At 51.6% G+C, this 25,205-nt stretch overlaps 2 protein-coding genes and 1 long non-coding RNA gene across 10 annotated transcripts in view; 1 reads left to right on the forward strand and 2 right to left on the reverse strand.

Annotated features, from left to right (window-relative positions):
* CHD4 (chromodomain helicase DNA binding protein 4) overlaps positions 1–1,697 on the reverse strand; it is a 45,023-nt gene extending 43,326 nt beyond the window's left edge. Inside the window, exon 1 of one of the 7 annotated variants that reach the window (XM_054527877.2) lies at positions 1,655–1,697. The gene's annotated coding sequence lies outside the window, so the exon portion shown is untranslated. Of the gene's footprint in view, positions 1–1,266; positions 1,322–1,654 lie in introns of those variants that run through there. The other 6 variants (XM_054527874.2, XM_054527876.2, XM_054527875.2 and 3 more) reach the window with 6 other exon arrangements.
* Positions 1,698–2,004: 307 nt separating this feature from the next.
* Positions 2,005–14,541, forward strand: LOC129049306 (uncharacterized). The gene is made up of 3 exons (XR_008512304.2): positions 2,005–2,092; positions 4,822–4,961; positions 13,845–14,541. It is a non-coding gene; the product is annotated as an uncharacterized LOC129049306 (long non-coding RNA).
* Positions 5,984–25,201, reverse strand: LPAR5 (lysophosphatidic acid receptor 5). 2 transcript variants are annotated; one of them, XM_054527886.2, is made up of 2 exons: positions 25,031–25,201; positions 5,984–8,611 (listed from the first exon to the last, which is right to left on the reverse strand). In XM_054527886.2, the coding sequence occupies exon 2, from the start codon at positions 8,393–8,395 to the stop codon at positions 7,277–7,279; it is 1,119 nt and encodes a 372-aa protein (XP_054383861.1). In that variant the 5' UTR covers positions 8,396–8,611; positions 25,031–25,201; the 3' UTR covers positions 5,984–7,276. The 2 variants fall into 2 exon arrangements, with proteins under 2 accessions (XP_054383861.1, XP_002822867.1); XM_002822821.5 differs by lacking the exon at positions 25,031–25,201 and adding an exon at positions 23,083–24,045.
* Positions 25,202–25,205: the final 4 nt, after the last annotated feature.

A 25,205-nucleotide genomic window follows, 5' to 3' on the forward strand; every position in this document is an offset into this window, starting at 1 on the left:
CAGGTGTCCAGGGTTCAGATTTGGCTCGCTGGAGCCTGCCCCAGGGGTCCTTTCAAACAGCTGTCACCAAAGAAACCTCTCCAGCCTGTTACTCCTGCCAGGCCTCAGGTCCGACTCCAGGGCTCACCCTACCCTCCCCAGCTCCTTCCCTCCCTCTTCCTTCCCTCCCCCTCCCCACCCCTCCCTAGAGTTTCACCTCTCCTGGACAGCCCCACCCAGCTGTGCAGGGCACATCCCATAATAATCCTCCTCGCTAGCCTTACCCCCCCAAAAAAAGAGAGGCGGCCATCCCATAATAGCCACCCACAAGAGACATTCCGCGGTGACCGCCCCCTCCCTGCAGAGCTGCTGGGAGCAGCCATCCCATAATAGCTGGCCGCCTGTTTTACTGGTTACGGCTGTGGAGGGAGCTGGAGAGGAAATGGAGGGGAGGGGGGAGGGGAGAAGGATCCAGGGCCCCCACTTTGTGGGATGCAGGGAGAAGGGGAAGGACGGTGGTATAAGGGACTAGGGGGCAGAGGAGGCCGTTGTGCAGGTGGAAGGTGTGATCCACTGGCCACCACCACCCTGCTTTAGGGCTTTCTCCCCATTCGCCAGGGGCTACTTTTCCCCTCAGCACCCCGGAGGTGGCTGCTAGTTAGGGGAGATGCCCGGGATGGGTTGAGGTGCCCAACGTCTGTGTGTGTAGGGAGATGGGTTTCAGGTGTTCCTCTTGGGGAGTCTGAGAGAGGACGGTGACCTTAGAAAGGATGGTAGGCGAGTAAGGGTTGAGGAGGTGGGGGGGCTGGAGAAGAGCTCCTCAGGCCCTCCCCATTCTGCACCACCATCCCATAATAATCCCCCCAGCCCCACTCCCCCTCCCACACACGACATCCCATAATATCTTCTGGAGAAGCAGTCCCCGCAGTAGGTACAAAGAGCTATCCCATAATAAGCTCCCCCACCCCCACTCACCACCCCCCCAACTTGGCCCCCCCTCAGTCACATGCAGCCGGTGCCATCCCCCGCTGCTCCCCCCTCTGGCCACCGAAGGCCTTGCCAGCCCATAATACTCTCGCCTCTGGTCGCAGGAGGCCTCCAGCCCATAATACTCCCTTCCACCACCACCCCCCCCCTTCCCGCCCCGCACCCCTTCCTCCCGCCTCCAGTTGGAGCCGGGCCTCACCAGCCCATAATATTCCCCAGTCTCCTAAGGCTGTTCCAGCCCATAATACTCTCCCTGTCTCCTAAGGCCTCTCCATCCCATAATACTGCCAGACGCCTGACCTGTGGGCCAAACCCCAGCCCGTTCCACACATCGAGGCTGTGTCAGCGCCGCCGGCCTCCCTCCCTGTCCCTCCTCCCTCCCTGGTCGGCGCTTTCCCTCCCAGGCTTTCTCCCGCCCTCCTGCCCTGGGCCCCTCTCCCAGCCCCACCCCGTGCCTGCCTGGGCCCTCGCTTCCCCTCCAGCCTCCTCCCTTGCCCTTTCTCCATTGCTTGGTTCTCCAGCCAGCTTCCCCCTGTCTTGCACTTTCCCACCTCCTCCTTGGTCTGTGGGATGGACATGGGCCTAGTAGGGAGAGAGTGCCCCCAGAGGGCAACAGGCCAGTCGCTGCCCCTAAAGACTGCCTGCTTGACCCAGCACCGTGGAAACCTGCCCAGCCAGCCTTACTCACCACCTCCTGTGGTCCTAGTTCTGATTGCTGGCAGAGCTCTGTCTGGGTGAGGACAGAGCCCTTCACGTCTTCCGGAAACACTCCCCTTGGGCATCACTGGCAGAGTTGATCAATGGCCTCGCCTCCCCATACTCTTGTTGGAAAGGAGCTCCCACTTACGGGGCCTCTAGAGTACCTTTCAAAGGTGGGCTCCTTGACCCTCACAATAACCCAATAAGTGGATATTATGAGCCCCATCTCACAGAGAAATGGGAGAAAACAGAGGCTCAGAGAGGTCAAGAAATTTGTTGAAGCCACATTGCCAAGAAGTGAGAGAGTTGAAATTAATGCCCAGATGTGTTTGATTCCAAAGTTCTGGAGCCTTTGGGATTCCCCAAACCCTGAGTGAGAAAGTTCACCTTCCAGGACTTTCCGTGCTCCTCCAGCAAGGACAACATGGTGAGAATTACCCCAACTTGTCCAGGGCCTTCCTGTGTGAGATTAACCTTCCCTTCCCCGTTTCTTCTGTGGGACCCCAGGTGGCAGCCTCGAGGGAATTCCATTCTCAAGATGGTTGAGGACCAAGAAGGAAGACTCTCTGCCCTCCTTTGATATCCCTTACCTCTGCCCTGGCTCTCCTAAATTTCTTTTAAGATTAATGATTGTGGCCAGGTGTGGTAGCTCACACCTGTAATCCCAGCACTTTGGGAGGCAGAGGCAGGCGGATCACATGAGGCCAGGAGTTCAAAACCAGCCTGGCCAACATGGTAAAACCCCGTCTTTACTAAAAATACGAAAATTAGCTGGGCATGGTGACGCACGCCTGTAATCCCAGCTACTAAGGAGACTGAGGCAGAAGAATCACTTGAATCTGGGAGGTGGAGTTTGCAGTGAGCCAAGATGGCACCACTGCACTCCAGCATGGATGACAGAGCAAGACCTTGTCTCAAAAAAAAAAAAAAAAAATCAAGGCCAGGAGCGGTGGCTCACGCCTGTAATCCCAGCACTTTGGGAGGCCGAGGTGGGCAGATCACGAGGTCAGGAGACGGAGACCATCCTGGCTAACATGGTGAAACCCTGTCTCTACTAAAAATAAAAACAATCAGCTGGGTGTGGTGGCATGTGCCTGTAGTCCCAGCTACTCGGGAGGCTGAGGCAGGAGAATCACTTGAACCTGAGGCAGAAGTTGCAGTGAGCCGAGATCGTGCCACCGCACTCCAGCCTGGGTGACAGAGCAAGACTCGGTCTCAAAAAAAAAAAAAATTAATGATTGTTACTCTTCCCAGCTACTCTCACCATGTGGAGGGACCATCCTACCAAGGAGACAGACTTTGAGGAAGGGTGAACCACGGGGTGGTCCCTGCTCAGTGTACACAGTCAGGAGTGCTGCCTTGGAGATGTAGGGTACATCACAGGCTGGGGGAGGGGAGTCATGACCAACTGCATGAAGTCTTAAGGCATCCTGCCTGTGTGTGGGCCCTCGATGTGGTGTATTTTAGGGCCCAACACAATTAGAACCTTGAGTGAGCCAGCTCTCAACCCCCCCAACCCCTACAGCCACATGGTGTTCAATAAACAGGGGGCTGAGACAAACGGAGAGGGAAGGGGAGGGTGTGCTGTAGGGCAAGTGGATTAGGAGCATGGAGGAAGAACTGGGAAGAGGAGGGCCAAGATGATGCAGCAGATTCAAGGCAAGCCAGGCAGTTGAAAGAGGTGGCTACATGAGGAGGGGAGGAGAAGGAAGGAAACCCAGGGTGGTATGTAACAGGAAAGAAAGTCCCAGGAAGGAGAGGTATACTGCAAAAAGCAGGAGTTTGGGAGCCAAATACAGACTGAGCCACTTCTAGTTGTGTGACCTTAAGACCTCAGATTCTCCAGGGTGTTTCATCTGTAAAAGGGATGAACATCATCTCTAACTCAGATTATATTATTTAATATAATAAAGAAGATAATGCATCTTAAGTGCTAACTTGAAATCTTGGCATACAGAAGAGTATTTTTTAAACCTGCTAAAAGGCCAGGCGCAGTGGCTCACACCTGTAATCCCTGCACTTTGGGAGGCCAAGGTGGGTGGATCACCTGAGCTCAGGAGTTCAAGACCAGCCTGGTCAACATGGTGAAACCCTGTCTCTACTAAAAATACAAAAAGTAGCCGAGCGTGGTGGCAGGTGCCTGTAATCCCAGCTACTCAGGAGGCTGAGGCACGAGAATAGCTGGAATCTGGGAGGCGGAGGTTGCAGTGAGCAGAGACCACGCCACTGCACTCCAGTCTGGGCAACAAGAGTGAAACTCCATTTCAAAAACAACAACAACAACAACAAAAACTGCTAATGCTCATTCCCGTCCGTCTAAGATTTTCCCCTTCTCTATCTTTGGATTTTCATAGAGCTTAAATGGAGCAGCTCCAGGGCACGGGGTGAGGGCTCTGGACTTCATACTGCTCTCTTAGTCTTGGGGAACCCTATGAAAATGGCCTAATCTATTCTTGCCTCTCTGTTCTCTTGATGGAAAGCCTTTGGATATCTGAATGGGGGGAAATAGTTCACCAGGGCTTTGACATCAGAGATTTCACATCAGAGACAATGTATTGCCATCTAGCTCTTCCACAGGCCACGGCCGCACTTGTCCTGGGCTATTGTAATGGCTCCCTGACCAGTCTTTCTTTTCTTTAGACTCTCCCCCCCACATCATTTTCCTACAGTTTATTCCACACAGTTTGTCAGTGTGAGCAAAACCTCACTCAGGAGCCTCCGTGGGCTTCCCATTGCCCACTAAACCAACTGCCAACACCTTACCCTGCATTCTTGTGTTTTCTGCCTGGCATTATAGTTTTTGTTTACTTGTTCTATGGTTCCCACTAGATTGTAAACTACTTCACAGCAAGATCTGACTGTTCATTCATTCAACAAATATTTATTGAGCACTTTCTCTGTGCCAGGCACTGTTTTAGATGCTGGGGATCATCAGAGAATCAAGCAAAAATCCATGCTCCCACAGAACTTACTTTCTACCTAGGATATAGGACGGGGTGGTGGAGATGATAAACTATAAAAATTAGAATAAATAAATCATATGGTACGTTGGAAAGTGATACATGCCGTGAGTTGTAATTACTTTGGAACTCATGTACCTGCCTATAAAAGTACTCAAGTAATCTTTAAAAATTGTGTTTGATTCTGCTTGAATAGGGCAAAGTGCTAAGATTTTGGACTACGAGGTTTGGCGCTGCCAGTGCTCTCAGGACAGGAAGGGCACAGGTCTTGAACCCTGAAGATGAAGAGAGATGGAGCAGGTGCTAATCACCAGGCCTCTTCCAGAGCGGCTGGAGGTAAGTGCCGGGCTCCAGGCTCCAATCTCCACCCAGATGGAGAAAGGCCCAGATTTCATGGCTATCCCTGAGGAATCTGGGTCAGTTCTCCAATTTGGCCACCAGGGGTCATTTTACCCCTGTAAATCACCGTCTGGAGCACTTGGCATAAAGGCACACACAAAAGGCTACCCTGGACTAAAACAGACACAAACGGAGAACCCTGACACACACACACACACACACACACACACACACTACTCTCTCTCTCACACGCACACAGTGCGTGCACACACAGATAAAAATACAGTATTGAGACATAGGGACAGAAATGCTATAGGACGCACACAGGGCAACAACTCCCTCAGTAATGTCAGGGTCTGCAGATGTCCACAAGTGCCAACTCTGCAGCCCCTCTGAGCCCCCAACTTGGGTGAAGAGGGAAGGAATAGCCGGGCACGGTGGCTCATGCCTGTAATCCCAGCACTTTGGGACGCAAGCAGATTCACCTGAGGTCAGGAGTTCGAGACCAGTCTGGCCAACATAGTGAAACCCTATCACTACTAAAAATACAAAAAATTAGCCGGGTGTGGTGGTGTGCACCTGTAATCCCAGCTACTTGGAAGGCTGAGGGAGGAGAATCGTATGAACCCGGGAGGCAGAGGTTGCAGTGTGCCGAGATCGTGCCATTGCACTCCAGCCCAGGTGGCAGTGTGGGACCCCGTCTCAAAAAAAAAAAAAAAAAAAAAGAGGGAAGGAATAGTAGATGGCTCATTTCCCTTGCTTCCAGCGTGCTGAGAATGGACAGCCTATTCCTGTCCTCCCATCTCACTCTTAAATTCCCCATAAACTTTTCTCTCCTGGCTGTGGCACAGTTCCCTTTTCCCTGCCCCAGAGAAGCCCCATCCCCTCCGCCTGAATGTATGACTAGTTCCACCCCCCAGTCTCCATCCCTGCCCCAGGGCTGCTGCTCTGATATGCCCAGGGTAGTGTTCCATTTTATGTACTACTCCTAGGGCCGCAGGAAAACCCTGAGCCATGCAGACTATCAGTAGTGATGAATTTATTTAGCACTGCCCTCTCCCCACAGTAATAAAAAGCACTGTACATAATGCCCTGGGAAGAAGTTAGACATGAACTCCAATACTTCAGGACAAGTATGGTTCTCAAAGTGTGATCCAGGGACCAACCCTTTGAGGAAGTCCACGAGGTCAAGCTATTTTCATAATACTGCTACACAGATGTTATTTGTCCCTTTCACTCTCATTCTCTCACAAGTGTACTGTAGAGTTTTCCAGAGGCTTCATGAAGTGTGTATGGTGACATTATTGTTCCCATGGTTAATGTAATGTGTGCATGTGTATTTATTTAGAAAATGTATTCGCTTTAATTTCTAGTATGGTAAGTATCAAAAGAACAAAATATAAGCAAAGCTCTTTGAGATCCTCAATTTCTAAGAGTGGGGTCTGAGACCAAAAAGTTTGAGAACCAATGCTTTAGTAGAAAGAATTTTATGCTTACTCTGGACAAAGGAGAGAGAGGGAGAGAGAGAGAAGAGGAGAAGAAAGAGGAGAGGAGAGAGAAGAGAGAAAAGAGAGAGAGAGAGAAAGAGAAAGAATATTAAGGACCTAAAATGGAGGAGGCCTGGAAAAGGGGATGTAATGGAAGAAAGGATAACCTACAAAGGGTTTGGACTTGGATTTTGTCGAGGGGGAAACTCTAAGTTAGTTTTGCCTTGCCCCAACTACCCCATGCTGGATGCCAAGTCTAAATTGTCACGTCACTATGCAAGAAAGAATCTAGTTCTGTCCATAGGAACTCTTGTATTAGGCCTCAGTGGCAAGCAGGGGAAGCCTAGGCCGAAATGAAAGGGGGTGGTATCCATGAGCCTAGACAGAAGTCAGCAGATGAACAGGCATCTCAGTAGCTTTGTCCACCAAACCTGGGGCTCTTCAGCTCTCAGGCCCCTGTGGCGGTTTAAATCCAGAATGCCCATTTTCTGTTCCATCTAACCAGCTTTTAGCAGTTTAATGCCCCGCCCACCCAAAGGCATTTCATCCTCTTCTGCCCTCTGCACGGGTGGACTCTCTGCATCACTTCCCACCACTGGAGAAGGGGTGCTCTGCGTGCTCACAGTTTAAAGAAGCCATTTCCAGCAGCAACGCCTTCCCCGGGCCCTGGCTTCCACACTTTGTACTCTTCTGCGTTGCTAAGCTGGAATTGCCACCCAAAGGTCCAAGTGCCCAGCCCACCTTCTTGTGTGTACACCGTGCAAGCCTCCCAGAACGAGAGGCGTTGGGAGTCGGGCACGGACAGCGCAATGGCATGATGTGCGTTCAGAGGGCGGAATCCTGGGGACACTGTGTGAAGGAAGACAGAGAGTGGGAGTCGGAGGGTCGGAGCAGCCCCTGACTGGCGGCATCCGGCCTGGTGGCGTCGGTGGTGACGGCGGACCTTTCGGATTGCGCGAGCGCCTCCCGCGTCCCGTTGGTGGCCAAGGTCCTGGCCCGGTGCGGAGTGCCCAGGCCGCGCAGGGTGTTGCGGAAGCCCTCGGCGCTAAAGTAGTACACCAGCGGGTCCAGCACGCAGTTGGCGCCGGCCAGCAGCACCATCACCATCAGCACCCCGCGCACGCGATCGCGGGCAGGCACGCTGGCCGCCACCAGCTTGCTCCGCAGCAGCCCGTAGACCGCCAGCGTGGCGTTGTAGGGCACGAAGCACAGCAGGAAGATGACGAGGTTAGCCAGCAGGAGGCGCACGGTCTTCCGCCGCCGCTGGCTCTGCGTGGCGTCGGGGCGCGCCAGCGTCCAGAAGACTCGGCCCGACGAGTAGACCACCGCCGCCAGGGGCAGCAGGAAGCCCAGCGCCTCGGCCAGCAGCACGAGGGGCAGCAGCCTACCTTTCCACAGCTCGTCGCTGAAGCTCTCGAAGCACAGGCGCACCTCGAGGTCCCGGTAGCGGCAGCGCGAGGGCCTGTGCACGCGGGCGGCGGGTACGGCAAACACCAGGATGAGCGCCCACACGCCCAGGCAGAGCAGCCGCGCCACGCGGGGCCGCCGCAGGTGGCGCAGTCGCAGCGGGTGCACGATGGCGGCGTAGCGGTCCACGTTGATGAGCATCAGAAAGATGCAGCTGCCGTACATGTTCATCTGGAAGATGGCGCCCGTCGTCTGGCACAGCAGGTCGGGGAAGGGCCAGTGGTGTAGTGCGTAGTAGGAGAGACGAACGGGCAGCGAGAGCGTGAAGAGTAAGTCGCTGGCCGCCAGGTTACACATGTACACGCTCACCACCGAGTGCACGCGCAGCGCGCGCAGAAAGACCCAGAGGGCCAGCGCGTTGAGGGGGAGCCCGGCAGCCAGCACCAAGCTGTAGACCACCAAGTGCAGGCGGTGGGTAGGTCGGTAGTCAGGACACGGGAGAACAGAACTGTTGATTGAGGAGCTGTTGGCTAACATCGTGCCAAAGGGGGAATAGGAGCTAGGCTGGGGATGCCATGGGGCACACCAGAGTCATGGCATGGCATTCACCTCCGGGGCTGGGGCCTAGAGGCTGTACAGACATGGTCCCAAAACAAGCAGAGGGAGGGCATGGCAACGTGGGCTATGGCTGCAGGGACAGATGACTGCCAAGGGTTGGGTGCGTTTGGTCACAGCTTCATCAGCAGCAGAGACCTGGAATAGGAAGGCAAGCCAGAAGTTATACAGAGACAGGGCTGCATACGCAAATGTTTAGCTCCACTGGCAGGCCTTCTGAATCTTTTCTCAGCCTCAAGTCTGCCATTGGGCCAGAATAGGTTCCTACAGCAGGACTATATAGAATAAACACCCAGGTTTGAAGGCAGGGACTCGGATGCCGAGGTTTAAATCTTGGTTTTGCTAACTTGCCTGGTTGTGTGACTTCAGAAAAATTAATCTTGGCTGGGTGCAGTGGCTTACACCTGTAATCCTGGCACTTTGGGAGGCCAAGGCAGACCAATTCCTTGAACCTGGGGGTTGGGGACCAGCCTGGGCAACACGGCGAAACCCCATCTCAAAAAAAAAATACAGGGCCAGGTGCAGTGGCTCACGCCTGTAATCCCAGCACTTTGGGAGGCTGAGGCGGGTGGATTACCTGAGGTCAGGAGTTCGAGACCAACCTGTCCAATATGGTGAAACCCCATCTCTACTAAAAATACAAAAATTAGCTGGGCGTGGTGGTGCACGCCTGTAATCCCAGCTACTCGAGAGTCTGAGACAGGAGAATCGCTTGAAACCAGGAGGCAGAGGTTGCAGTGAGCTGAGACTGTGCCATTGCACTCCAGCCTGGACAACAAAAGTGAAACTCTGTCTCAAAAAATAAAAATAGCCAGGCATGGTGGCTAACGCCTGTAATCCCAGCACTTTGGGAGGCCGAGGCAGGTGGATCACCTGAGGTCAGGAGTTCGAGACCAGCCTAGCCAACATGGTGAAACGCCATCTCTACTAAAAAAAATACTAAAAATTAGCCTGGCATAGGGGCGGGCACCTGTAATCCCAGCTACTCAGGGGGCTGAGACAGGAGAATTGCTTGAACCTGGGGGGCGGAGATTGCAGTGAGCCAAGATCGCGCCATTGTACTCCAGCCTGGGCAACAAGAGCAAAACTCCATCTCAAAATAAATGAATAAAATAAAATAAAAAATAAAAATAAGGCTGGGCGCGGTGGCTCACATCTGTAATCCCAGCACTTTGGGAAGCTGAGGTGGGTGGATCACCTGAGGTCAGGAGGTCGAGACCATCCTGGCCAACATGGCAAAATCCTGTCTCTACTAAAAAAAAAAAAAAAAAAAAAAAAAAAAAAAAATTAGCCAGGCGTGGTGGCAGGTGCCTATAATCCCTGCTACTCGGGAGGCTGAGGCAGGGATAATTGCTTGAATCCGGAAGGCAGAGGTTGCAGTGAGCCGAGATCACACCATTGCACTCCGGCCTGGGTGACAGAGCAAGACTGTCTCAAAAAATATATATATATAAAATATAAAAAAATTAAAAAATTAGCTGGGCATGGTGGCACATGCCCGTAGTCCCAGCTACTTGTGAGGCTGAGGTGAGAGAATCACTTGACTCCAGGGAGGTGGAGGCTGCAGTGCAGTGAGCCTGAAGCCCACCATTGCACTCCCGCCTGGGTGACAGAGTGAGCCCGTCTCAAAAAAGAAAGAAAGAGGGCCAGGGCCAGCATAGTGGCCCACGCCTGTAATCCAGCACTTTGGGAGACTGAGGCGGGCAGATCACCTGAGGTCAGGAGTTCGAGATCAGCCTGGCCAACATGGCAAAACCCTGTCTCTACTAAAAATACAAAAATTAGCCAGATGTGGTGGCGTGCACCTGTAGTCCCAGCTACTCAGGAGGCTCACACAGGAGAATCGCTTGAACCCAGGAGGCGGAGGTTGCAGTGAGCTGACATCGTACCACTGCCCTCCAGGCTGGGTGACAAAATGAGACTCCATCTCAAAAAAAAAAACAGAAAGGCGGCCACACGGTACCTCATGCCTGTGATCTCAGCACTTTGGGAGGCTGATGTGGGTGGATTACTTGAGGCCAGGAGTTCAAGACCAACCTGGCCAACATGACAAAATCTTACCTCTACTAAAAATACAAAGATTAGCTGGGTGTGGTGGTATGCACTTGTAATCCCAGCTACTCAGTAGGCTAAGACATGAGAATTGCTTGAATCCAGGAGGCAGAGGTTGCAGTGAGCTGAGATCACGCCACTGCACTCCAGCCTGGGTGACAGAGCAAGACTCTGTCTCAAAAAATGAGAGAGAGAGAGAGACAGAGAGAGAATTCATGAGGTTGTCTGGAGATTAAGATGATGTGTGTAAAATGCTTAGGTTGCTGTTACTATCTCAAGATCTCTTCCTTCCTTCTTTCCTTGCTTACTGAGCTCATAGAAGTTTCCAGGCATGTTCACAGCAGGGAACAAAACAAAAAGTCTTTGCCCCCACCTCCTTTACATTCCATTGGAGGGAGACAGATAATAAGCACAAATCAATAGGTGGTCTTATGGAGCTCCTCCTTGGACCAGGTGCTAGGCTAGCTCCTCATTATCCAAAGAATAAAGGTCAAACTCCCGAGTACATGGGAGGCTGAGGCAGGAGAGTCACTTGAACCCAGGAGGCGGAGGTTGCAGTGAGCCGAGATCACGCCACTGCACTCCAGCCTGGGTGAGAGAGTGAGTGAGATTCCATGTCAAACAAGCAAACAAAACTCCCAAACACAGAACAAAATCCCAGCCTTACTCATCACGTGCATCATTGCGCCTATGTGGGCTGGATTTGTGGTCAAAGCAAACTGGGTTCAGCTTAATGGTTTGACGTCTCAGTTTCTTCATGTGTAAAATGGGAATAATAATATGACAATGCCCTCATAGGCTGATGGCATGCTAGTCTTGACCAGAGCCACATGTGAACAAATGTGACGGCACAGTCTTACGAGGCAGGGGAAGGCCCTGTGGATTGAGTTTTGCCAAGTGCTCCCGGACCAGCAGGTCTAATCCATCACGCTCCGGCCTGGGAGACAGAGTGAGAGTCCGTCTCAAAAACAGCAACAACAAAAAAGACCAAGACAGTGTTGCTTAACTGTCACCACTGTCTGTTTCCAGAAATAGAACTTTTTCATCAACCAAGCAATGACTCTGCAGTCATTAAGCAGTACTACCCCCTGCACCCCATTCAGCTCCTGGTTCTAGTCTACTTTCTGTCTCAATGAATTTGCCTATTCTAGATATCTCATATGAGTGGAATCATACAATATTTGTCCTTTTGAGTCTGGTTTATTTCACTTAGCATAATGTTTCCAAGATCTAGTCATGTTGTAGTATGTAAAGGAATTTCTTTTTTTTCTTTTCCTTTTTTTTCTTTGAGACCTAGTTTTGCTCTTGTTGCCCAGGCTGGAGTGCAATGGCGCGATCTCAGCTCACTGCAACCTCTGCCTCCGGGATTCAAGCGATTCTCCTGCCTCAGCCTCCCAAGTAGCTGGGCTTACAGGCATGCGCCACCACGCGTGGCTAATTTTGTATTTTTAGTAGAGATGGGGTTTCTCCCTGTTGGTCAGGCTGGCCTCGAACTCCTGACCTCAGGTGATCTGCCCAGCTCGGCCTCCCAAAGTGCTGGGATTACAGACGTGAGCCACCGCGCCTGGCCTGGAATTTCATTTTTATAGCTGAATAATGTATTTCCTTGTATAATATTTTGCTCATCCATTCATCTGTCAGTGAATACTTGGATTCTTTCCACCTTTTGGCTATTGTGAATAATGCCACTGTGAACCTGGGTGTCTAGATGTCATCTTAGGGAGAGAAGTTGTCTGAGACCCTGAGCAATTATCCCAAGACACCGAGCTTATTACTTTCAAAAGGAAATGTTTAGGCCGGGCGTGGTGGTTCACGCTGGTAATCCCAGCATTTTGGGAGGCCGAGGCAGGCGGATCATGAGGTCAGGAGATTGAGACCATCCTGACTAACACGGTGAAATCTCGTCTCTATTAAAAATACAAAAAATTAGCCGGGCGTGGTGACAGGCACCTGTAGTCCCAGCTACTCAGGAGGCTGAGGCAGGAGAATGGCATGAACCCGGGAGGCGGAGCTTGCAGTGAGCCGAGGTTGAGCCACTGCACTCCAGCCTGGGCAACAGAGTGAGACTCCATCTCAAAAAAAAAAAAAAGAGGGCCGGGCGCGGTGGCTCACGCCTGTAATCCCAGCACTTTGGGAGGCCGAGGCGGGCGGATCACAAGGTGAGGAGATTGAGACCATCCTGGCTAACACGGTGAAACCCCGTCTCTACTGAAAATACAAAAAAATTTAGCTGAGTGTGGTGGCGGGCGCCTGTAGTCCCAGTTACTCAGGAGGCTGAAGCAGGAGAATGGCGGGAACCCGGGAGGCAGAATTTGCACTGAGCTGAGTTCACGCCACTGCATTCCAGCCTGGGCGACAGTGAGCTGTCTCAAAAAAAAAAAAAGGAACTGTTTAAATTGTTGCAAGAAAATAAGTCATAAACCTGGCTATAACAAGTTTTTTGTTTGTTTGTTTTTTGTTTTTGAGACAGGGTCTCACTCCGTGGTCCAGGTTGGAAAGCAGTGGCTCGATCTTGGCCCACTGCAGTCCTGACCTCCCAGATTCAAGTGATCCTCTTAGCTCAGTCTCTGAGTAGGCGTGTGCCACCATCTCTGGCTAATTTTTAAATTTTTTGTAGATGGCCAGGGGCAGTGGCTCACGCCTGTAATCCTAGCACTTTGGGAGACTGAGATGGGTGGATCACTTGAGGTCAGGAGCTCGAAACCAGCCTAGCCAACATGGTGAAACCTCGTCTCTACTAAAAATACAAAAAAATAGCCAGGCATAGTGGCAGGTGCCTGTAACCCCAGCTACTCAGGAGACTGAGTCAGGAGAATCGCTTGAACCCAGGAGGCAGAGGTTGCAGTCAGCTAAGATCGTGCCACTGCACTCCAGCCTGGGCAACAGAGCAAGACTCCATCTCAAAAAAAGAAAAAAAAATTTTTTCATAGAAACGGGGTCTGACTGTGTTGCCCAGGCTGGTCTTAAACTCAGGCTCAAGCAATCCTTTTGCCGTGGGCTCTGTAAGTCCTAGGATTACAGGCATGAGCCACTGTACCTGGCCACAAGTTTTTCTTGTATTTGGTTTTGTTCTCCCTCCAACCACCACCATCAGCAGTTTGAGACTTGTAAGAGATATAGTAAAACAGTTAAAGGGAATAAAGAAATACTTCCTCTGCAAAATACCAATCTCAACAATGAAAATAATACCAAATGAGACTTAAACATGCTGAAAAGCAAGTAAAACCAGGCTCATTTCTGATACACTCCACTGCCCCATGCTCCTTTGCTCCATTCACACCAAACTAATACTAATTGTGGACATACCTTATGTTTTCAGGACTCTGCCTTTGTATGTGGTGTTTCTTCAACTTGGAATGCCCTGCCTCCCGTTCTCCAACTGGCAAGCCTAGTATTTTCTCAGGACTCTGCAAAGCCTTCCCTGACTGCCCCCGCCACACAAGGCGGATGTGGTACCCGCACTTGTGCCTCCGCAGCAGTGCGCAGGTTTATCAGAGCTCTCCCCATGCATGGTAGTCAGCTGTTCCTGGTCTGCCCCTCCCATTAGACTGTGAACTCTTAGAGGGAGGGGCTGTGGACCATGGCTTATTCATCTTTGTGTATTCCCAACACCTACCTCTGTAAATGTTAAAAATAATAGCTGTCATTTACTGATCATCACCATATTTTAATTTCTGTACATAATATCTAACATAGATACATTATTTCACTTCCTCATTTGTCCAACTGAAATGTATAAAATGGGTTATTTGAGGTGGGTTATTTTTAATAACCCACTTCCAAAAGTGGTGACATAAACTCATCTTTCACACATACACATAAATATGCCTCCTTGAATCACTTGAACCCAAGAGGCGGAGGTTGCAGTGAACCAAGATCATGCCACTGCACTCCAGTTTGGGCAACAGAGTGAGACTCCGTCTCAATAAAAATAAGTAAATAGACCGGGAATGGTGGCTCATGCCTGTAATCCCAGCACTTTGGGAGGCCGAGGCAGGCGTATCACGAGGCCAGGAGTTTGAGACCAGCCTGGCCAACATGGTGAAACCCCACCTCTGCTAAAAATACAAACAATTAGCCGGGCGAGGTGGGAGGTGCCTGTAATCCCAACTACTCGGGAGGCTGAGGCAGGAGAATTGCTTGAACCCAAGGGGCGGAGGTTGCAGTGAGCAGAGATCGTGCCACTGCACTCCAGCTTGAGTGACAAAAGTGAAACTCCATCTCAAAAAAATAAAAAATAAATAAACCTCCTTACAATTCCCCCTTAAGTGTATACGTAAGCACTTAGTTTGCTGTTTTGAGCCCCTCAATCGTTTTATGTATATTTGTTCTATTTCCCCAACTAGATGGTAAGTTCCTAGGGTGGGAGTGCACCTTGCAGACACATTTCACCCTCTGCATTTAGCAGGCCCTGAGTGATACTCATTGGCTGCTTAACAGGAAATTCACCCTCCCCACCTCCTACACCCATCCTGCCCCCAACTACCCCCGCCCGTGCTCTAATCCTGTGATAATAGCTCTTATATCAATCTTGTCCAAATGTATAACTCAGTAAAAGACCACTTCCCTTAAAAGACCTGTTTGGAAACAGCTTGCAAATAAGATTTCAATAACAGTTTACACTATAATTACAGTATCACTTGATCATTCTTTTCTTTTTCTTTTTCTTTTTCTTTTTTTTTTTTTTTTTTTTTTTGAGACGGAGTCTCGCCCTGTCATCCAGGTTGGAGTGTGGTGGCTCAATCTGGGCTCACTGCAAGCTCCGCCTCCCGGGTTCACGCCATTCTCCTGCCTCAGCCTCCCGAGTAGCTGGTATTACAGGCACCTGCCACCACACCCGGCTAATTTTTTGTATTTTTAGTAGAGATGGGGTTTCACTGTATTAGCCAGGATGGTCTCTATCTCCTGACCTCGTGATCTGCCCGCCTTGGCCTCTCAAAGAGCTGGGATTACAGGCGTGAGCCACCGTGCCTGGCCCACTTGATCATTCTTAACCACTACTTGGAGAACCAGTAGATCCTTCCAATTAGAAAGCATATACTAGACACTGAATGAGTGGATGGATGATTTTCAAAGAACCTCAAGTCTGTCTGTCTTTCCTTCTCTCTCTCTCTCTCTTTCTTTCCTTTCTGGCTTCCTTCCTTTTCTTTTTTGAGATGGAGTTTTGCATGCTCTGTCACCCAGGCTGCAGCGAAGTGGCACAATCTCGGCTCACTGCAACCTCCACCTCCCGGGTTCAAGTGATTCTCCTGCTTCAGCCTCCCGAATAGCTAGGATTACAGGCACTCACCACCACGCCCGGCTAATTTCTTTCTTTTTTTTTTTCTTGAGATAGAGTTTCACTTTTGTTGCCCAGACTGGAGTGCAATGGCACGATCTCGGCTCACTGCAACCTCCACCTCCCAGGTTCAAGTGATTCTCCTGCCTCAGCCTCCTTAGTAGCTGGGATTACAGGCATGCGCCACCACGCCTGGCTAATTTTGTATTTTTAGTACAGACGGGGTTTCTCCATGTTGGTCAGGCTGGTCTTGAACTCCCAATCTCAGGTGATCTGCCCGCCTCGGCCTCCCAAAGTGCTGGGATTACAGGCGTGAACCACAGCGCCCGGCCAATTTCTGTATTTTTAGTAGAGAAGACTGGGTTTCACCATGTTGGCCAGGCTGGTGTCGAACTCCTGACCTCAGGTAATCCGCCTGCCTTGTCCTCCCAAAGTGCTGGGATTACACTGTGCCTGGCTGATCTCAGGTCTTTCTGTTGAAAAAGTTACAACGTACCAGGCATGGTGGCTCACGCCTGTAATCCCAGCACTTTGGGAGGTCGAGGCAGGCAGATTACCTGAGGTCAGGAGTTTGAGACCAGCCTGGCCAACATGGTGAAACCTCATCTCTACTGAAAATACAAAAATTAGCCAGGCGTGGTGGCACACACCTGTAATCCCAGCTACTCGGGAAGCTGAGGCAGGAGAATTGCTTGAGCCCGGGAGATGGAGGTTGCAGTGAGCCGAGATCGTGCCACTGCACTCCAGCCTGGCTGACAGAGTGAGACTCTGTCTCAAAAAAAAAAAAAAAAAAAAAAGGGCCAAGCGTGGTGGCTTAAACCTGTAATCCCAGCACTTTGGGAGGCCAAGGTGGGTGGATCACAAGGTCAGGAGACCAAGACCATCCTGGCTAACACGGTGAAACCCCATCTCTACTAAAAATACAAAAAATTAGCCGGGCTTGGTGGCACCTGCCTGTAATTCCAGCTACTCGGGAGGCTGAGGCAGGAGAATCGCTTGAACCTGGGAGGCAGAGGTTGCAGTGAGCCGAGATTGCGCCACTGCACTCCAACCTAGGCGGCAGAGCAAGACTCCGTCTCAAAAAGAAAAAATTAAAATGTTAAATAGACCAAGATTATTAGTTGAGCGGCTACTTAAAGGTAAAGTTAGGCCAAGTGGTAGCTCACACCGGCAATCGCAGCACTTTGGGAGGCTGAGGCGGGCGGATCACCTGAGGTCAGGCATTCAAACCCAGCCTGGCCAACATGGCAAAACCCCGCCTCTACTAAAAATACAAAAATTAGCCAGGCGTGGTGGCGGCATCTGTAATCCCAGCTACTCGGGAGGCTGAGGCAGGAGAATCCCTTGAACCCAGGAGGTGGAGGTTGCAGTGAGCCGAGATCGCGCCACTGCACTCCAGCCTGGGCGACAAGAGTGAAACTCTGTCTCAAAAAACATAAATAAATAAATGTAAAGGTATAGTTAGGAATTTTTTAGCAAAGGAAATGGCGATGCTGTCTTGTTACTCTATTCCAAAGGGGAGAAGTCCTTGGGTTTCTTTTTTTTTGGATACAGTCTCACTTCGTTTGGAGGCTGGAGTGCAGTATCACAATCTTGGCTCACTGCAACCTCTGCCTCTTGGGTTCAAGCAATTCTCGTGCCTCAGCCTCCCGAGTAGCTGGGATCATAGCTCGCACCACCACACCTGCCTAATTTTTTGTGTTTTCAGTGGAAATGGGGTTTCACCATGTTGGCCAGGCTAGGCTGGTCTCCTGACCTCAAGTGATCCGCAGACCTCGGCCTCCCAAAGTGCTGGGTGCTGGAATTACAAGAGTGAGCACTGCATCCAGCACATCTTTTTTTTTTTTTTTTTTTTTTTGAGATGGAGTCTCCCCGTTGCCCAGGCTGGAGTGCAGTGGTACAGTCTCAGCTCACTGCAACCTTTGCCTCCCAGGTTCAAGCAATTCTCTTGTCTCAGCCTCCTGAGTAGCTGGGACTACAAGTGCACGCCACCATGCCTGGCTAATTTTTGTATTTTTAGTAGAGACAGGTTTCACCATATTGGTCAGGCTGGTATTGAACTCCTGACCTCAGTTGATCCACCCGGCTCAGCCTTCCAAAGTGCTGAGATTATAGGCATGAGCGACCGCACCTGGCCCCAGCCCATCTTTATAGAGGAGCCTGGTTGTCAAAAAGCTGCCTCTTTCTGAGAGTCACACAGAATGGCCCAAGCTGAGCACTGAGACCTGCCAGGCCCCTGGCCTGGTCCCCATCCCACACTCCTGCTTCCCGAGCCCTGGGGCTCCCTTCAGGAGCTGAATGGGCACAGTGCCAGGCCAGATGGCGAAGATGGAAAAAACTGCCAAAAAGGAGGCTAACAGGATGTGGAAGGAGGGAATGTAGGTGTGGGGGAGGGGCAGCCCAGACCCTCTCCCCCAGTCCTGCCTTGAAGAAGAGGTCAGGCTATAGGAGAGATGCAGGAATCAAAGAAATGGCAGCTGCCCCAGAAAAGAAGGAACACCAGGAAGGAGGGACATGGAGGCCCCCGTAGTCTGAAGAACGTCGGCACACACTGATGTCAGGTAAGTATACCACTCATTACACATGTGTGCACAGACACATATACACATACGCTAAGAGATGTGCACACAAGATCCCTAGTAACACAGAACTCAGTGTCTATACACATCCTGTAATAAACATGTATGTGCAGAGACAACTGGGCTGGGGAGGAAGAGAAAGAAGGCCCTGCCTTAGGGACAGTATCCTTACACAGACAGAACCAGGCAGCTTCACAAGCACGGGAGAGCTCAACCCCAAAGCACTGAGGAGCAAAGAGACCACAACACACACACAGGCTCCGGGACTGCTCCTTCTATATCACCCACCCACACACCAGAGTGTGTGCCACCTTCCTTCTCCCTGGGTCTCTGTCCTTCAGCTTCCCACGTACACATCCGGGGGCCAGGTTACTTACCTCCTCAGGGCCTCTGGGATCTGTCCCATTGCCCTCTGAGCTGGGCTGGGCACTGCTCTTTGCTGAGATAAGCCAGAGGGGCAGGGCTATTATATACCAGAGGCAGGAAGTGAGAACAAGAGTGTAAAAGTGAGCAGGAGGTGCAATCATGATCATTCCCTCACTCTCCTCCACACACCCTGCCCTGGTATCCAGCCTCTCTGGCAAATGACGTTGAGGGGAGCTGAAGAGAAAGGACCAGGGGGTTGGGAACAATGAGAAGGGCAGGGGGAAGGGAATGCCTCCTCTTTGCCCAGTTCCTCCTCCATACCCTTCCTGTGTTGCCCACCTCCCCACAAGCACCACATGCCTTGCTCTGTCTTTTGCCTCCTCTTTCTTTCTTTCCGGTTTGTTTTCTTTTTTTTTTTTTTTTTTGAGACGCAGTCTCACACTGTTGCCCGAGCTGGACTGCAATGGTGCAATCTCAGCTCACTGCAACCTCTGCCTCCCGGATTCACGCGATTCTCCTGCCTCAGCCCCCTGAGTAGCTGGGATTACAGGCGCACACCACCACACCCAGCTAATTTTTTGTATTTTTCGTAGAGACGGGGTTTCACTATATTGGCCAGACTGGTCTCGAACTCCTGACCTTATGATCTGCCTGCCTCGGCCACCCAAAGTGCTGGAATTACAGGTGTGAGCCACTGCACCCGGCGTGCCTCCTCTTTCAAATAATTCACATCCTGGGTCCCCCGACTCCAATTCCTAGGGTCAGAGGTCTGAAAAGAAGGTTCTTACATCTCCCCATCCTCCTTGCCCCTGAGGATCAGCTCTGGAATAGCCCCACCCTCATTTTAGAGTCTCGTGGCCCATCACTGTCTCAGCTCTGACACAGGAAGTCCCTCTTTAGTATGTGCTCTAACCCACTCGCTGAATTAGCGAAGCCTACTTCCTCTGCTTGTGTTCAGGCAGCACGGGGAGGATGCACCCTTTCCCCACAGACAGGCTTCATCATGAAGACTCAGTATCTCTATATCCAGGCCCTCCAAACAGACCCCAGCTGTGCTGAGCCTCCAGCAGAAGCTTAGCTCAGTCTAAAGCCTTTGTGAAAAGCTCTGTCCCAGAGCTGTTTTGAGGGCACAAATGAATCCTTTTCTTCCGCTTATCCTGGGCCTGAGGGGCAGGGATGAGATGGAAGACTAAATGGAACAGGAGGATGAATCCTCATCCTCAAGGTTTGGAGACAGTACAAAGTCCCCAGGGTGAGTGGGGAGGCCTCCTTCTGCCCAGGGGCCACATTCTTCCTCAGAGAGGAGTCTCTGGCATGGGTCCTGGGTGTCAGGTCATGTCTTCCCTCCTCCCCAGCCCAGGCCTGCCTGCTTCTCCAGCCAAAATTCCTGCTCCTGCCTTTCCCCACCCTTCTCTGCTGAAGCCTGTCTCTTCCTGCATTTCCGGCATCATCCTCAGCCCTGGCTTCTCCCTCCCTGAGTACTCTGACCTCATCCCTCCTGACATTTGTCTGGGAAAAGGCAGAAAGCAAAGGTGGTCTACAGCTCAACAGCTAGTTTCCCTGATGTGCGGATATCACCTGTTATTGTGCCTCTCCCTTTACCCTGCTTTCAAGAGCTGGAAAAGCAAGAAAGTCAGTCCCAAGAGAAGCCACGGAGGCAGGCCCAGCCCCCTGACATGTGCCCTGAGGTGGTCTGTGTGCATCTGACCCTTTCTTGTAGCCTGGCAGGTCCTGCTTCCTCAGGGAAACCCACCAGAGCCTGTGGGCTTTACTGACCTCACTTGACCTTAGTGTGCACTGGCTTCAGCCCTCACCCCTCTTGCCGGCTCCTTCTCCTGGGTTTTGTTTTTTTTTTCTGAGATGGAGTCTCGCTTGCTGTGTCACCTAGGCTGGAGTACAGTGGTGCAATCTCAGCTCACTGCAACCTCCGCCTCCCGGGTTCAAGCAATTCTCCTGCCTCAGTCTCCCGAGTAACTGAGACTACAGGTGCCCGCCACCACGCCCGGCTAATTTTTGTATTTTTAGTAGAGATGGGTTTTCACTATGTTGGCCAGGCTGGTCTTGAATGCCTGACCTCAGGTGATCTGCCCTCCTCAGCCTCCCAAAGTGCTGGGATTACAGGCGTGAGCCACTGTCCCCAGCCATTCTCCTGGGCTTTTTAAAATGCCCCGGGCATAAAAATCTCTGTCAGTAGGTATGTCCTGGGGTATGCACTGGGGGCAGCAGAGTAGGGAGAGCAGATGGCATCAGACAGATGGAGTTGGGCTTTAGTGCCTCTGAGTGGCTGGGAGGTGGGGCCTACACATACTGCATGCGAGTAAGTTTCTGTCTCACCTCAATCCCTGCCTCCATGTCCCACTGGGTCTACAACTTTAGCTCACCCTAAAAGGAGGATTTCTGCTGGCCTGGGCAACATGGTGGGACCCCATCTCTACAAAAAATATATATATATATTTTTTGAGACGGAGTCTTGCTCTGTTGCCAAGCTTGAGTGCAGTGGTGTGATCTCAGCTCACTGCAACCTCCGCCTCCAGGGTTCAAGGGATTCTCCTGCCTCAGCCTCCCGAGTAGCTGGGACTATAGGCGCGTGCCACCGTGCCCAACTAATTTTTGTATTTTCAGTAGAGACGGGGTTTCACCATGTTGCCTGGGATGGTCTCGATCTCTTGACCTTGTGATCTGCCCGCCTCAGCCTCCCAAAGTGCTGGAATTACAGGTGTGAGCCACCACGCCCCGCTCTACAAAAAAATTTCAAAAAATTAACAGAGGCTGAGTGTGTGGCTCGCGCCTGTAATCCCAGCACTTTGGGAGGCAGGGGTGAATGGATCGCTTTAGCACGAGTTCAAGACCAGCCTGGGCAACATGGTGAAACCCTGTCTCTACACACACGCACACACACACACAAAATACAAAAATTAGCTGGTCGTGGTGGCTCAAGCCTGTATTTCCAGCTACTCTGGAGGCTGAGGCAGGATAATAGCTTGAACCCAGGAGGTGGAGTTTACAGTGAGTCTAGATCGTGCCACTGCACTTTAGCCTGGACGACAGAGCGAGACCCCGTCTCAAAAAAAAACAAATTAGCCGGGCATGGTGGTGCCTGCCTGTAGTCCCAGGCACTCTGGAGGCTGAAGCGGGAGGATTGCTTGAACCCAGGAGTTTGAGGCTGCAGTGAGCCATGTTCATGCCACTGCACTCCAGCCTGGGCAACAGAGTGAGACCCTGACTTGAAAAAAAAATGGCTAGGTGCGGTGGCTTATGCCTGTAATCCCAGCACTTTGGGAGGCCGAGGCAGGTGGATCACAAGGTCAGGAGTTCAAGACCAGCCTGGCCAAGATGGTAAAACCCTGTCTCTACTAAAAATGCAAAAATTAGCCAGACATGGTGGTGCGTACCTGTAATCCCAGCTACTCGGGAGGCTGAGGCAGAGAATTGCTTGAACTCAGGAGGCAGAGGGTGCAGTGAGCTGAGAGCGTGCCACTGCACTCCAGCCTGGGTGACAAAGGGAGACTGTCTCAAAAAAAAAAAGAAGGAACAGAGGAAGGGAGGAACAAAAGGAGTAGTTCTGGAGATACAATCTGGTGGAGGTCCTCTTCTTGTCATGGGGGCCCCACAACCACAGGTAATAAATAGGTAGGACTCATCCTCATGGTGTGATGCAAAGGTATCATAAAGCCCTGCTGACCTCCAAATATGTCCCCCACCTCCAAAATTCCATCCCCTGAAGCCACCATCTATCAGAGCCATAGAGACATCAAAGACCATCAGTCTAATCCCTTTATATAGATGCACCTTTTGGGTTAAGGCAGCACTTCCTGAAGACCCCATTACAGTACACCTTGGCTAGTTGGGAAGGATAACACTGAGAACACATCTGTGCCAGTCAACCCATTAGCAAGTTTGATTAGATCAGCTCATAGTCATCTGCCTGGCCCTGGGGGATGTGTGGTGTAGGGGCTGAGGTTTAACTGGGAGTGGAAAAAGTGTGTAAACAGTCCCCAGAGGGCCCTCCCTGGGAGGCCCAGGGCTCAGTTCCACAGTGGGGGCCTAGAGGGGGAGGGGAGGACACAGCCTCTGCGAGATGCCCCAGAGTGGGGGCTTCAGGCGTCAAAGAGGAGCACTCCCGAGGTGTAGCCGGTATGTTAGCTGTTTGTCCAGCTCCATCTGAAAAGATCTGTCTATTTGAGGCAGCTCCTTTCAGCTTTTTACTCTGTTCAGAAGAGTTTTCCAGGGCCCATGCCCACCCTCTTCTCTGTCCCCCACCCAAGTCCCCCATTTCTACAGGGGGTGCTGCCCCTCGTGCTCCCTGGGCAGTTCAATTCGTGACACCCCCATACCTGTGCTCCGTGTTGCTCTGCGCTGCCCCAAGCTGGCTTCCGCTGCCTGCTCTGGGCTGGGCTGGGCTGGTAGGACCTGCTCCCGGGGCGGGAGGGGACACACCCACCTCAGCAGATCTCAGCACATCCCTCCCAGCTCGGTGCATTCACCCAACCCCACACGGGCCAAGGAGAGAGTGAAGAGGAAGCATTGCCCTCAGAGGCCTTCACGGACTGGCCAGAGAAGAAACCCCAGCAGCTAAGGATACTTAATCCAGCCCCGACTCTTGCCGACTAGGACCTGCCCCCACCCATCGTTCAGATATTCCTGCTGTGTCTGGGAACTCTTCCTGGCACACCCACCGTCTGATGCCAGATGACTAACCCACCAGCCTCTCGCTGTCCTCACCAGTTCCCCCTGGGTGTCTGTCTTCCTTTCCTGGGTCTGCCGGTGGTTTAGCCCATGCCACTCGTGGCTTGTGCCCCACCCTGCCCAGGGCCCTCTGCATGACAGTGCTCTGTTAGGTCCTGCCTCCCACTGAGCACACTTCACTCCTGCATCCAGCAGTCACTAGGCTGGATGGTTCCTCTTTGCTTAGGTCTGTTTCCCCTCAGCCCCTTGTCTTGTGTCCTCAGGCCAGACGACACAGAGACAAGGGGCCCTGTGGGCACAGGGCTGGGCATGTTGTCCATGCTCAATAAATAAAAACAAGTTCAAGTTTTTGGTGGTAGGTGGAAAAGGGATTGTGGTGAAATGAGTTTGGGAAGCACTAGGTTAAACAGGTTTCTCTATTACCAAGCTCTGGAGGGCCTTAACATGCTGTCAAATGATAGGCCTTGTGTTGATCATGGAAACTGGGTGAAGGGTACATGAGGGTGCATTATACTTTTCTATTTTTGTGCATGTTTGAACTCTCATAGTAAGCAAGCTATAACAAAATGCTGTTAATCACCGCGAACCTACAGAAGGGAGAGAGACTCTACAGTGTCCCTGGAACATACTCTGGGATATGTGAACTTATTAAAGGCCAGTGCTGAGCCAGGCGCAGTGGCTCACGTCTGTAATCCCAGCACTTTGGGAGGCCGAGGCGGGCACATCACGAGGTCAGGAGTTCGAGACCAGTCTGGCCAACATAGTGAAACCCCATCTCTACTAAAAATACACAAAAAATTAGCCAGGCGTGGTGGTGTGCGCCTGTAATCCCAGTTACTTAGGAGGTTGAGGCAAGAGAATCACGTGAACCCAGGAGGCGGAGGTTGCAGTGAGCCAAGATTGTGCCACTGCACTCCAGCCTAGGCAACAGAACGAGACTCCGTCTCAAAAATAATAATAATAATAAAGGCCAATGCTGGAGTCATACCTCCATGTAGGTTGTTAAGATGCAACCACTTAAACATCCAGATCATCTGGCAAATTCCTGTACACCAAGGGTTTCCTTCCTGTAATCCCAGCACTTTGGGAGGCCGAGGTGGGAAAATTGCTTGAGCCCAGGAGTTCGAGACCAACCTGGGCAACATGGAGAGACCCCATCTCTACAAAAAAATTTAAAAATTAGCCAGGCATAGTGGCACATTCCTGTGGTCACAGGTACCTGAGAGGCTGAGGTAGAAGTGTGGCTGGAGCCTAGGAGGTCGAGACTGCAGTGGGTGGTGATCACGCCACTGCACTCCAGCCTGGGTGACAGAGCAAGACCCTGTCTCAAAAACAAAACAACAAAAGCAACCCCAAGGTTCCCTGATCTAGGCTGTAGTTCCTGGTTTTTCCCTTCCTGATAAAGTGCAAGGTGCACACTCCCTATACCCTGGGATTGGTCCCTTTGGACAAGATCGTATCAGGCTTTGGCCTTTATCCTACAGAGGAACAATACTACACTCGCATCTGACATCACGGGGCTTAGGGCTTCAGAAATGAAGACACAGCTGCCCACATGCCCACATCATCCCTAGGGCCCCAGCTTTCTTGGCCTACCTCAGTTCACCTCCCTGGGTTCTCAGGTCTTCTGCTTCTCCTGGCAGATGGCTGCTTCCCTGAGCACCGTTCCCATGAGATTGTCTCACCGGCAGGTGGATCCGTAAAACCGGGGGTTGGGGACTGACTGCCACGGGGTAGGGTGGCAGTGCTGAGGATGGGGATCATAACCAGA

The sequence above is a fragment of the Pongo abelii genome, chromosome 10 (genome assembly GCF_028885655.2).
Source record: "Pongo abelii isolate AG06213 chromosome 10, NHGRI_mPonAbe1-v2.0_pri, whole genome shotgun sequence".
NCBI lineage: Eukaryota > Metazoa > Chordata > Mammalia > Primates > Hominidae > Pongo > Pongo abelii.